This window comes from Serinus canaria, chromosome 1A, assembly GCF_022539315.1.
Source record: "Serinus canaria isolate serCan28SL12 chromosome 1A, serCan2020, whole genome shotgun sequence".
NCBI classification, from domain to species: Eukaryota; Metazoa; Chordata; class Aves; order Passeriformes; family Fringillidae; genus Serinus; species Serinus canaria.
The window spans coordinates 14,974,190-14,987,983 of record NC_066314.1 but is presented as its reverse complement, the minus strand read 5'-3'; the positions used below and the strand labels follow the sequence as shown (position 1 = coordinate 14,987,983).

Sequence of the window (13,794 nt, the reverse complement as noted above, 5' to 3'; positions counted from 1 at the left end):
GAAAAATTGCAAGCCAAGAGAGAAACAGAATGTGACCAAAGATTTCAGGAGCCCAAAGTTAAATTCAGGAGATAGAGTCAGTCACAGATATGCTATTTTCCTGTCTTTCAAATTTCTTATTTGAGTGCTCAGCTATGATCCTAAGAGCATTAGCTATTATTAGGCAGCTATTTTTAAAAAAGTCTTCAATAGAATATTTGCAGTTTTGAGTAGGAGTGCTGCATTTCTTTAATCCTTATGGGAGTGCTGGTTCTGCTTCAGGCTAACAGAGGACAGACTTTGGCAAGTTACCAGTTAATCTTTTTTTCATTTCCTGCTCTTCAAAACTCTGGGATCTGGTCTACACTAGTGAGGATGGGATGTTTTACCTTCATCACCCTCCTAGAATCTGTTAATTCACCTTCTGGCAGTTCCCCTCTCCATCTGCTGATATATAGAAGGGAGATAAAATTAAGGAAAAATTAGTTTCACCTTTATTGTAATTGAATTCTTTTAAACTATTAGGTGTTGCAGTTCTGTGAAGAAGATCTAGCAGCTGTGTCTGACTCACTCTTGGATGGCCAGTGTCATTGCACTAGCTTTGGACTGGACCTAAATATAAGCTTCCACATGTCCAGCACCCACACTGCAGGTGACATCCAGTGGGATGCTGGCAGTATGTTTCCCCAGGCCCTCTGTCTCCACAGGGAATGGCCCTCACGTGTTTCTGCTGGCCTGTTGAGTGCAGGACTCTCTTTAGAGTGAGCGTAGATACACAGGCAGTGCTTCAAGTGGCAAACTCTGAGCACAGGATCAGTTTGTATCACTGCACCGCCCATGGCAGGGGGTGCTGGGAAGCATGTGGGCCTCTGTGGTGACAGGAGAGGTCAGGTTCTGTCTGAGGACAGTGAATGTGCCAACCCCTCCGTGGACACTCCTGGTCCCAGGCATGAGGAAGGGCTGGGGGGAAAAGGGAGGTCAGAGGGGGCTGACAAATGGGGATTTCTATTTAACTAGCAGGGAAAGGTGCACCCTGGCCTCAGGGAAGGGAGGGAGGCTGGGAGAAGGTGTGGGAAGGGAATGGTATTTGCAAGTACAGAAAGTCACCACCAGTGAGAAAAGGAAGAGGGTGGCTAATTGCCATGCCAGTCCAGTTCTCCCAGGAGCAAAGGCGAAATGCTTGCACACAGCATTCCCAGCCCGCAGCAGGTGGGAAGCCCACAAATTTACATCCTGCCTCTGCACTCCAGAGGCAGATGGCTCAAAAATCTCAGCAACAGTCCAGAAAACCAGCAGCACAGTTGGAAGCTGAGGTTATTGTGAAAGTCAGCAGGGTGGAGGAGAAAGGCGAAGGCTGACTTTTGCACAGGTGGAGCAAGAGAAAATAATCCTGCTCAACACTGATGACCTGGCTACTTTTACATTGATGTGGTGCAGTGTGGGCTGATGAATTGTGCCCTGGCCCAGAATTGTGCCCTGGCCCAAATAGCCAGAATTCAAGTACTACACTCAACTTTTAAGCAACCTGAGACATCTGTATCTGGTGACAACCTTTTTTAAAGTTGCCATCTGGTTTTCAAGAGCAGGTTATGCTGCAGTTGTTCCACCATATGCCCTCTCTGACATTTGTGGTATGACTGCAAAGGTAAGAGCACAGGCAGGAGGCAGGAGGGCTACCTCTTGGGACTGCCTGCCCTTAGCCTGGTGTGAGGTGGTTGAGTAACCACATCTTAAGGAAGAGCAAGTCAAGTTCCACCTCTGGCTTGACTAGTGGTAGCCCAGTAGTCCCTGACTTTTTATTTCTTACAAATAGGGAGCTAAAGGGCTTGCACTTTACTCCAACCCCTGCACTGCACTCCTCACCCCAGTCATTCCCTTTTTAGACACCAGCAAGGCAGACATATGAGAATTTGGGGTTTGGCTTTATTCCTCAAAAAAATCCTCACACCAACTTTCCCCCATTTTCTGGTATGGAGTCATCTCTCAACCTTTTTCTAAGGACTTACACATATGCACATAGTATATAGTAACACACAGGCATTTGTATATACATTATCTACTACAAAAAAATCCAGAAAGTGTCAGCAGATATGGTAGTGTGGAGCAGAAGGGGAAAGACTGTTAAACAACAGTCATGGACTCAACACATGATGAAATAAAAGTCTGGGTGCTAATCTGTGGTGGTTGTACCCAGTCTCTAAGGCCTGTGTCCACTGGCAAAAAGCTGCCATGAACTTCACCAACATGTCCACAAGAAAGGATGTCAGGAAGGGGCTGACTGTAGATCTCCTACAAGGTTCCACACATGGTGGAGGTGTCATACGAGGTGTTGCAAATAGCACAGATCTCTCATGGCTTAATTTGTGCTTCTAATCAGTGGGATCAACTAATCCATGGGATTGTAGCTCCTGTTACCCAGGGTAACAACTTTAGAAGTCCAAGGGGATGGGTGTTCCTCTATTTTCCATCAGCAAAGTGCTTTCTATTGAAGGCTGTCATTGGTGTCACCCTGTAGGAGCTGTGCTTGTGCAAGGTTAGAGAGGGGGGGCAATTTTGCAGTTGTCACCTCAGGATATTTAAGGCAGGTGATTTAGGCAATTCCACAGAAACTTTCTCCCTCTGAAAAGACTGCGTAGCTGAGGCAGCTGAATAATCTGTCCCTGGAGTATTCACAATTCATTCATATTTCCTGTTGCCTCCCAGCCTTTTCCTGTGTTTAATCTGCTAATTAGAAGCAGGTAATCAAGGTTATGTTGTAAACATCTAAACTGACTGTTGCCCTCATACTTCCTGCTCTGTCCACCCACTCACCAGCAGGACTATATCAGCAGAGATCCTGAGCTTACCTTTCTAGGAACAGCTCTCATGTGGGTAATGCCACAACAGTGTGGAGGTGCTGCTTTTGAGTACAAGCACCAAGACAAGATGCCTACCTGCAACCAGGGTAGGTTGTGAATTTGCAATATTATCAACTATTTCACAATAACTCCCCTAGACCAGCTCTTCATTTATGGTAGATTGAATATAGCTCAGTGGAATTCGGACAAGCTCCCTTGTGTCATCACTGTGACTTAGCATCATTCTTCCTCTTCACATTTGTCCTGAAGGGTAAAAACTGTTTCTCTTGTGTACTTTGATTCACAGCAATGCCTTCTCCTCAGCGTTTCAGTGGGGAGAGCATTATCATTTGGAGTGACCTTGACATCACCATCTCTGTGCCGTGGTACATTGGGCTGATGTTCAGAACCCGGAAAGTCAATGGCATGTTAATGCAAGCCAATGCTGGGGCTGCATCCAAGATCAACATTCAGGTAAAGTGTGGCTGCCTTTGCTTAGAAAAGAATAAATACTCCCCCAGCAGTGGATATGGCCAGGTGAATTACACTGCTTCATCCACCTAGCAAAATGCATGTCAATAAAAACATATCATTACTTGAGCCTTTTACAGTGATCAACAAGTGAATGATCAAAATATCATTATAAAAATAATATTCATTATTTTTCTAGTCAGAGGTATTAGTGGGCATTAATATAGAGGTAAAAAACGAATCTATTCCTTTGGGGATTTTTTGCCCATAAGGGAAGTTGGAGTCTGAAAGTCCAAAATTATACAAGGAGTTCTTGTAATCATTCCCATCTTTACTTTTTAGGCTTTTTTTCCTTTTGGGTTTTCTTAGGATATATTATCTTACCCTCCATCTTCTTCTGCAGTAAGTACAAATATGTAGCAAAAAAAGACATGGTTGTTTTTTTCTTTTTCTCCCAACAGATACTGAACAACTACGTGCAGTTGGAAGTGTACAGTGGCCTGAGCCAGGTTGCTAGTTTGAAGATGAGCCAGTCACGGGTCAGTGACGGGGAATGGCATCATTTATTAGTAGAGCTGAAGAGTGCAAAAGATGGTAAAGATCTCAAGTACCTTGCTGTCATGTCCTTGGACTATGGGATGTACCAGGTAAGGCAGCATCAAAACTTTGCCACTGAGCACTGCACAAATGCTTTTAGGAGAAACTAGGATAAAGGACTGTGGAAAGTACTTACACTGTGAGACATGTTCTGCAGTGATTCATGCCTAATCAATGATATTAATTTATTAAGCTTTATGATAATATATCTTACAAAGAAGATATAAAAAGACACATTCCCATATCTGGCTCCTCACTGCTTTGGTATTTTTTATGTAATCGATCAGCTACTGCTTGACTCCATCACAACTCTGTCTGTGTCACAGAGGATGATAGTGCTTCTTATCAGCTGTTGTTTTCCTCACAGAGCACTGTGCAGATTGGAAATCAACTACCTGGACTGAAAATGAAAAGCATCATTGTGGGAGGTGTCTCTGGAGACCAAGTCTCTGTCCAGCAGGGATTTTATGGATGTATGCAGGTATGAAATTAAAAGTGTAGCAAAAAATTTTGAGCTCGTGAGAAAATGCCCAGGTGAAAATGTGGGAGGTTTCTTTTTCATCCACCCTCAAACATTTCTGTTTCCTCCATGGAAATTATCTAAGAATCAAAATATTAAAGTCTGCCCACTTTGCCAGGTACAAATCTTATCACATAGGGGAATAAATTTGAAAAAAATTCTCGGTTTGGCTCATCAGGTGATTTCTTTAAAATGTAGCCTCATTGACTGATGAAAATAGTGAAACACATAATACTGTACTCTGAAAGGAGACTTTATAATTTTAAAATAATTGTCTTTTGTCACCAGGGAGTAAGAATGGGAGAGACATCTACAAACATAGCGACACTCAGCATGAAACAGGCTATCAAGATCAACGTAAGGGAGGGCTGTGAAGTGGATAACCCTTGTGATTCCAACCCGTGTCCCCAGCACAGCTACTGCAGTGACGACTGGGACAGCTACTCCTGTGTCTGTGACCCAGGTAACCTGCCACTCATACAGGAGATGGATCACACCTTCATGATCCCATCAGAAGCAGCACAGCAGCAGCAGCATGCTGGCAAAGTGTTCATCTTCTGATTCTTCCAGTCAGTATTACCCTTCTCACTCTTACTGTAGCACCCTGGAAGCTGCACTCCTGGGCTAAGAATCCAGGCAATGTATCCACCAAACAAAAAGACAGTCTCTGGTCCAAAAGTCTCCCGTGCACCTCCCCTTTTCTTTTAATGGGTTTTTTTTTTTCTTTTTCAGCCTTTTCTGCTGTTGAATTTCAGTCTGTCACTCTGCATTCTAATCAAGATACTTTGAATGTTTTCTCTGTTTTGGAGCATGTAGCCAGCACATGCTGTCAGCACCCAGCACAGTCACCTCTCATACATGCAGCAAGAGAATACAAAACTATTTGTAGCACATGCCCCAAATATAAAACTGGGAACCAAAGGCACAAGGGTGCCTCAAGCATGGTAACAGACTGTCAAAAAGAATAAGCTTAGTATCATTTTGTTTGAGAGGGAAAAGAGTGCTTCATTTCTGATGGTATCTCAGGGGGAATCTACTGATTATCAAAGATGTGTTATTAGTGAATAAGCTTAAGACAGACAGTCTTTTGGAGACATGCAAATCATAAATTACAATGGTTGCTGTAATTTTCTTACCTTGTCTCCCCAGGGTACTTTGGGAGAGACTGTGTTGATGTATGCAACTTGAATCCATGTGAGCATGTCTCCACATGTGTGCACAAACCTAGCTCATCCCACGGCTACACCTGTGAGTGTGGACAAAGCTACTATGGACAGTACTGCGAAAGCAAGTAAGAGAATTATTTTGTTCTTGGTTTCTTGATCCTGCCAGGAAGCTCTTCACCTAGGCCAGCAGTCCTCCCACTTACTGTTCTGCTCCGATAAACTTTCCTGTTACAATTTGAGTGGTATTTTAGGCTCTGTTGCCTTTTGGCATTCCTGAACTCTTCCCAGAAACTAGACATGTTATTCAAGAGCCACTTTGCTTCATCAGCTGCTCAGGGGCTCAACCAGTTCTGCTGTGTTGCACAGCACTGCATCTCACCTGTGCTTTGTGGTGGGCTTGGCCTGAGTTTGCTCTGCATCTCTCCTCCATCTTCCCCAGCACACAGAGTGATGCACCAGTTTGGTGGCCTCTAGCAAGATAAGGTCTCTTTGCAGTGTAGGTCCAGTCCCCGGGCTGGCAAAGAGCCATCTCTTCTGGACAGTCTGGGGCCTGTGTCAGTTGCTTTGTGGGAGAAATGTGCTGATTCTCTCATCAGCAGCTTCCTGGTCTCTGATAAGCATTCAGCAACCAGCCTTATCCCAGAGGCGGCACTTTGATTTACTGTAATATGGGCCATTCATGATGTGCAAATGAAGTGCATTTGTTTCCCCATTTAGGAATGGCTCATGTGATGTTTCCTTCCCTTTGAAAACTGCAAGCTTCTTCCTCTGCCTTTTGTAGTGTGAGCTTGCAAATGTTGGCTGTGCTGTTGCCAGATTTGTCTTTCATTCCTCTGGATTAGCGACAGAGAGACATTGTCCCTTGTCATTATCTGCTGACATGTGTCAAGTGCAACATTGTGGTTTTCATATTCTAAAGCACAGAAGTACAAACCTGCCAATTACCATAAATAAAATTGGTATTGTTCTTCAAAACAGACAAAAATAGCTTTCTTTCCTAAAAATGAGCAGCAGGGAGGGGATACCTTGTGCATTTCCAGTGCCCTTGTCCTTCAGGCTATTGCTTGACAAAGGCTCCCAGCTATCAGAGAATCAGAGTTCTCCTTCCAGAACTACTGTTGGGGCATCTGTGGGATAACCAGCTCAGAGTCTCACCCAGATGAAATAGTCCCAGTGAGAATGGGGGTTTTCCTTCAGCAGGGGTGGCCTTTGGCTTGCTGCTTAGCTTCCAGTGCTGCTGCACTCAGTCTGAATCATAGTCTTTGATCCACAGTCCAGATCAAAGCTGCCACCCTCCCCTCTTCCATGTCCCCGGCCATGTGTCCTCTGTCTCTCCTGAGGCAGACCAGGACTTTTCAGACGTTGTTGTGAACAGTCTGAGAAAGCCAGGTTGGCTGAAAGTAGTGGCTTTTCTTTATAGGATGAGCTGGCAGACAGCTTTGCACCTAACTTGTGTCCCTGTGGGCTGGAGCAGGATGAGGATGGGGAGTGGGATAGAAAGTGTTGGGGAGCTGTACCTCAAGGCAGTTTGTGGTGGTAGATAAACCAGGGCACAGGCTCAGAGCTGCCTGCACTTGAAAATACTTGGAAAAACATTCCCTCTAGGTTTTCATGGCATTGATATTCTACATTTTCCCATATTATACTGTATTTATATTTATATATGTATTGATTGTTGCTTGAGATACATTGCTCTCTGTAAGATGATGCAGTTGAGTGCAGATTTGGCCCAAAGTTTTTTTTTCCCACACTTTTTAAGAGGGAACTTAAAATAACTTTCTTTCAATTTGATTTTCTTTAATAGGATCGACCTACCTTGTCCCAGAGGTTGGTGGGGAAATCCCATCTGTGGCCCATGTAATTGTGAGACTAGTAAAGGCTTTGATTCTGATTGCAATAAGACCAGTGGAGAATGCCACTGCAAGGTAAGCGAAACAAACCATTCTAAAGTCAAAATTTCTTTAGTTTAAAAAGAAACTGTACCACTAATAATTACAAGTGAGTATCTGATACAAAGTATACACAGTTGTGCTTTGTATCACATATATATGTATGTGCACAGTGGAGTTAATCATCACCCAAAACATTTTGCTGGCACCACCCTTCTCCAAATCATGCTGTATAGCTCTTATCTTATTTGTGTTTGGAAAAGCGAGCCGAGAGGATGAAAGCCTGGCTCTGATCTCTGAAGTGCAGCCTGGTTTATCAGGGGAGATCAGGCCGGGGTGCAGAGGAGTGTCAGTGGGGTTTTGTGCATCACAAGTGAGTAATAGCCATGAAACCGCTCGGGCCAGCTGGCTGAAGCTCTCCCCTGTGCTATGGCCAGCAAAAGGCCTGGCAGCTGGAGAGAGCTGCAGGGCTAAATGCTTTCCTCATCTCTGGACAGGCAGGGACAGATGGGGCACATGGGAGGGGAGGCACCTCGTCATGAAGGTTTTACAAAGGGCTTCTCACAATAGGTTTTAAACTGGCTTGAATGACATCAGAGGAGCTGGGCTTGTGCAGACTGGTGGCTGTGAATCTGGCCCCCTGCTCCTTTCCGAAATGCCAGCAGGACTCACAGCAACTGTTGCACAAAATGGAGTCAGTGGGGTGCCAGCTCCACGCTCTTGTGCAGTCCTAACGCCTCAGATCAAATGCATGTACAGAGGCACTTGGAATATGGGATTATTGCATGCTCTCCACCCTCTACATGAAACACAAATGCACAGTGCAGGAAGTTTCCTTAGTGGCTTATTCATGCCATATAACAGCAGAATTGCAAAGCTGAGAAAACTGTAAATCCTCCAAGAATATATTTGGTGGGCACTTGCAACAAGTGCCCAAGGACTAATGCGGGCCCTGTGGCTCCACTGCAAATGGCAACGCAAACCCTGGGTCTCTGATAATAGTAATGTAACTTTTACCTGTGCTCTGCAAAATGAGCCCTTTTATGATGTACATGCTGCTAGAGCAGGTTTCAGAAATGTGAGCGGTTTGGAAGTCAAACACCTCATGTCTATCCTTTTGGTTTTTCTAGGCCAATTACTACAGGCCCCAAAGCAGTGACACCTGCTACCCCTGCGACTGCTTCCCATCTGGCTCCCACACGCGCGCCTGCGACATGGAGACAGGACAGTGTCCTTGCAAGCCCGGCGTCATAGGGCGCCAGTGCAACCGCTGTGACAACCCCTTTGCAGAGGTCACCGTGAGGGGCTGTGAAGGTACCTTGGCCTGGCCACACGGCCCTGCCATGCGGCCCGGCCACACTGCCCTGCCATGCGGCCCAGCCATGCTGCCTGCCTGCGCTGCCGTGTGGGACTGGAGCTGCTGGCAGTGCACAAATGGGGACACTGTGGGGACACTCCTGGGCCCAGCAGCATGGCTCCAGCACTGGGTGCAATGGGGGCTGAACATACACCCCTCCTCCCTACACCCCTCCTAGATACATGCCAGTGTGACCACAGGGGCTGAGGGAATGTAATAAAAGCTCTTATCTGTTTAATTTTTCTCACATGGAAATATAGCCAGCTGAGGGGGAGTAGGGGGAGCAAAGGACTAGCAGCAGCTTTTCTTTAAACCTGAGTTCATCTGCCAGTGCAGTGTTCCATTGCTGAGCTGCAGCTGAAGAGGCCCGTGAGAGCCCTCACGCCTTTTGCCCACAGAGGCACCGTGCCGTGCACCTCGTGCACTCTGCCTTCCTTCCCCATCTTGCCCATCCTGCCTTTCCTCTCACCCACCCACCCACCCACTGTCCTCCTGTGATCAGCACAAAGCTGCTGCAACAGCAGTGTGTGGGCAAAATGAAGGAGAACTGTTTTCCCACAATAAAGGAGCAAGCAGAGATAGGCAGAGCCAAAATCCAGAGCCCCATAATCATCCTGAGCTCTCCTCTGCCTGTACCTGTCTGTCCAATCTGTTGGATAAGGAGCAACTGATGGGTTACAGCTTGGAAGGCACTGCAAAGGACAGGTATCCTGACAGGACTTTGGAATTACAGGAAGGTCCTTCAGGCAGGTTGAAATGTCTCACTGTTGTGATTTTTATCTTGTCAGAAAAATTGCATCATTTCTTTTTCTGCTTTCAGTAATTTATAATGGCTGTCCCAAGGCTTTCGAGGCTGGTATTTGGTGGCCACAGACCAAGTTTGGCCAGCCAGCTGCTGTGCCTTGTCCTAAGGGCTCAGTGGGTAAGTTCCCTGGGTAAATAATTACCTACTTTGTCTGCATGCCTCTTTAAAAAAAAAAAAAAAACCCAAAAAATGAGCACATAGGGAATAGCATTAATTCATTTGGTCTGGAGACTGCAGCTTAGCTTATATATCATGAGCAGAAAAGTATAGATAGATGAAATCAAAGAGCTGTTAAAATGTATTTGGAATACTAGCAATAAATAAATGCAGCAGTACAGCAGATAAACATGTAAAAAGCACAGAAAAAGCAGAGCCCTATTTTCTATTTATCAAGCAATTCTTACACATAAGAAGTATGTGTAACTTTTTTAAGTAACTTTCAGTTTCTAGTGACTTATAAGTGTTCTTAAGCCCTACAGTTCCTCTGGGCAAAGATAAAATTAGGAGAATCATATTCCTGATGACTGCTTTACTAGGGTTGCAGCCTACCAAAGTTAAGAGTTGCAACAAAACTCACTTTTTTCCACATAATATCTTTTCCATAAGCAAAACAGCTGAAAACACCTTTTATAAAGCAGATGAGCTATGTTGTTTTGTGCAACAGGCAAATGACAATCTGCTTTTTCATATATGTCTCTGAAAACATGTATCAGATTTTTGAAAATAGAGTTCCCAATCTTTTCCAAAGGCTGTTCTGAGGGAAATGAAAACTGTCTTGGTTCTGGACCTGGTAACTCTTTGCTCCTTAGGCTCAGGGAGTTATAAGTAGTTATGTGACTGCCCCAAATATTTCTAGAGGGAGGCCACTGCTTATAGGTGTGCAGAAGATTTGTGGTCAACCTAGCTCCTGTTCTAAAGACTTTATGATACGGAATTAAAATTTTTTTTAGGTGAAGAATATTTTCATGATTAGGCAGTATAAAGCTGAATTAAAATGAGTTTTCTGCACTGTTCTTGAAGTGGTTCACCCAAGCATCTCTTCTAGGCAATGTTGCTTATAGTAATTGCATGTTCTAAGTAAATTTTACAAATTGTTCAAAGAAGCAAGCCTTATAATAATGAATATTCAGACTAAGAACCCGAGGCTTAATTGTATTCACCCAATAATGGAAGAGAAATAATATAATTAGATACAGTAAAATTAATTATAGTTCTTATTTAGATATTGGTAATTAAATGGCTTAGACATATGCAGTATGTTATGTGCAAATTAACTAACACAAATGTCAATTTTAAATTAGATTACATGCAATTCATGGTGAAGGATCCTCAGCCAAGAATTGCATTTTAAAATTATTTGACAAATAGTGCAAAATATAATAGGTTAAATTAAACAGTAAGCTGCTCATGGTCCATTTACAAGTGGCAAAAAAGCAATTATGCATGTTAGTTGAAGTGTTTAGCACATGCAGATGCGTGGGCATGTGTTGGTGTGAATACAGCATTTGTCCAGGAGGTCTTCCTATATAGGCTATTGCACAGAAATCTCAGCAGGGGTTGGTTTTCAGGAGTACTTAGGAAGTGCAGAGTTTTTCTCTTTTTTGGTATAAAGAAGTGAATGAATTAATTTGAGAACAATCTGGCAGTGAGCTGAGAGCAGTTGGGCAGAGCTTGGAGTTTGCCTGACTTTTCTCCAAAGCCTGGCGAAAGCAGTTCCTGAAGATTTGTAGTCCTTAACTTTTCTCTCGCAGGAATCCCCTGTTTGGAAATTGAAATACATGTGTAGCTTTTACCAACTTAAAAAAATCTGAAAGCCTAGGATAGGGAAATCCATGAATATTTACCCTGCACAATTCAGAGCATTGTTTGCCATTGATGCTTTGTTTCTTTCAGGAAATGCCGTTCGCCATTGTAACATTGAGAAGGGCTGGCTGCCTCCTGAGCTTTTCAACTGCACCACCAACACTTTTGTGGATCTAAAAATCTTGGTAAGCTGGGTTTTCTCAGTTTTCCCTTTATTTTTTAAATAATGACCAATTTGTCTCCAGTTTGATATCCCTGCACTCAGTCTTTTGACTGCATCCTTGAACAGCCTCATTTTCCATGGGGACCCTGGTGCTTTTCTGGCTCTCAGTTACATCTGCCATTGAGTTTTGTTGCCACCTCTTTCTCGAGACAAACAACATTTTGACTGAACAATTTCTGTGTGCCAAAAATCCCTAAATTGTGATTGTCTTTGTAACTATAATGAAAAAAAACCAAAATATATAATTAGATTTTTTTCTTCCTTTTTATCTGACTCAGAATGAGAGGTTACACCACAATGAGACCAGGCTGGATGGAGATAAAACCATACGGATTGTGAGAGCGCTGCAGAATGCCACCAAATATACACACAGCTTGTATGGCAACGATGTGAGGACAGCTTACCAGATCATGATCCGGGTCCTCCAGTATGAAAGCCAGCAGCAAGGGTTTGATTTGGCAGCCACAAGGGATGTGGAATTCAATGAGGTAAGAGAAATACTGTATACTGTGCTGAGCCCTTACAGTTTCCCTTAAAAATTAGGTGGCAGTGGGTAATTAAATTTGTCTTTGATGAAGGTGAAGCTGATATTGTGTAATGGCCTAATCTGTTCCACAAATATGCCTTTCTTCTCAGATTAGAATGGAAAGTTGGTTATGCATGTGTCTATGCATGCATTTGTATGTGTAATACAAATATAATAGAATGTGCTTTTCTAAAAACTATCATCATAGTAACAGCCAAAAGCAATATGCCCCATATGAAAAGAAATCGTTACATTAATGTGTTTTTCCTGGCTAAAATAGTTTTGTATACTATATTTATTTTTGTTGTAAAACATGCCTGATGTGATCATGCTCATTTAAATGTGCAGTGAATTAAGTCCAAGCCAGTTTCTGACTCTGAAGGTTTCCTCTAATTCAGTCATGAGTTGGTACATTGAAAGACATTCCATATCATTGGTATTTTAGGGCAATGTGATTGCCTTAAAGCCAGAGAGTTTCTGCTACTCAGAGCTTTCATAAAAGTCACAGTTATTACCAAAGACCTGACCAGGGCTAGAGAACAAGCTGTAGCATCCTCCCTGTCAGGTAAAATATGTAGTTGTGGAAAAATGTGACATTTAAGGCAGTTGGGAGTATTCTGTGGTCTGATAATGTGAAGGCTGGATGACCCATGTCAGGCTTGTAGAGCTTTCCTCAGTCCCATGTTTACCGGGGGACTGTTCTCCACTCTTGCCCATACTGTTTCCAAGATCCTGGCCATGGCACAACACAGAGTCCAAGGTAAAACATCTGTTTGGATCTGTGCTAGCAGAGCCCAGAGCTTGGGCACCAGCGTGTGGAATGACCCTCCATGGGTCAGGACTGGCGTCTGTGATGGCCAAAGATCTGTTTGGCTCCCTGAGAAGGTGTGCTACATCCAAGTCACTGCTCACAGTACTCCAGGAGGATCAGACAGGTCAGGCAGACCTGGGGTGAAATTGGAGATCCTGTGCAAAGCCAAGCTGCACCAGGGGAGGATGTCACTGGAGTGTTAGGAGCAGGAGGAAATGCAGCTGGGAAAATTCCTTAGAGGCTTGGGCTGTATAATCAGCAGAGAGTGGAGAACTTCTGAAACGTTTTATGTTTTAGATGCACCAAATTTTGAGAGATTCAGTTTTTTCTTTCCTGTGGGCTGTGAAGCAGGCCATTCAGATCTTAAAAAGGAACTTAATTTCTAGTATGTTTTGTTAAGTAGAAATATGAACAATAAGAAAAAAAAATGGTTTGGAAACATATGCTTTAATTTATTGTTCTCTGCACTTGGCACTGAAATTCATACAGATGATGTTTTCAAGAACTCCCTAAATATTTTAGGATAGGTCAGGAATTTGAAAATTAATGAGTACAGCTCATGAATAAAAGGAGGCAACATACTCAGCTGAGGAACCATAAGGGGAGAAGGAATTTTATTTTTTATGGTCCACCTAGAAGCCTGAAAAATAGATAATAAAAAACCATAAATAATGTTCACAAACACAGAGGAGGCCTGGTACCAAGTACAGTATGTGTATCCTGCATTCCTGGGATCCATGTTGTGCTTCTCACCCTAGGTAAAGGTGGTCATACTGGGAGTCTCTTTTAGCTCAGATATGTGCTTGTAGC

The 13,794-nt window shown here is 43.6% G+C and overlaps 1 protein-coding gene across 1 annotated transcript in view; it reads left to right on the top strand.

Moving 5' to 3' along the window:
* CELSR1 (cadherin EGF LAG seven-pass G-type receptor 1) overlaps window positions 1-13,794 on the top strand; it is a 165,587-nt gene that overhangs the window by 121,239 nt on the left and 30,554 nt on the right. The window contains exons 9-18 of the mRNA XM_018910241.3: window positions 3,124-3,290; window positions 3,749-3,934; window positions 4,252-4,365; window positions 4,693-4,867; window positions 5,554-5,695; window positions 7,375-7,495; window positions 8,590-8,773; window positions 9,637-9,738; window positions 11,515-11,609; window positions 11,926-12,135. Coding sequence (XP_018765786.2) covers window positions 3,124-3,290; window positions 3,749-3,934; window positions 4,252-4,365; window positions 4,693-4,867; window positions 5,554-5,695; window positions 7,375-7,495; window positions 8,590-8,773; window positions 9,637-9,738; window positions 11,515-11,609; window positions 11,926-12,135 — 1,496 coding nt within the window. The remainder of the gene's footprint in view (window positions 1-3,123; window positions 3,291-3,748; window positions 3,935-4,251; window positions 4,366-4,692; window positions 4,868-5,553; window positions 5,696-7,374; window positions 7,496-8,589; window positions 8,774-9,636; window positions 9,739-11,514; window positions 11,610-11,925; window positions 12,136-13,794) is intronic.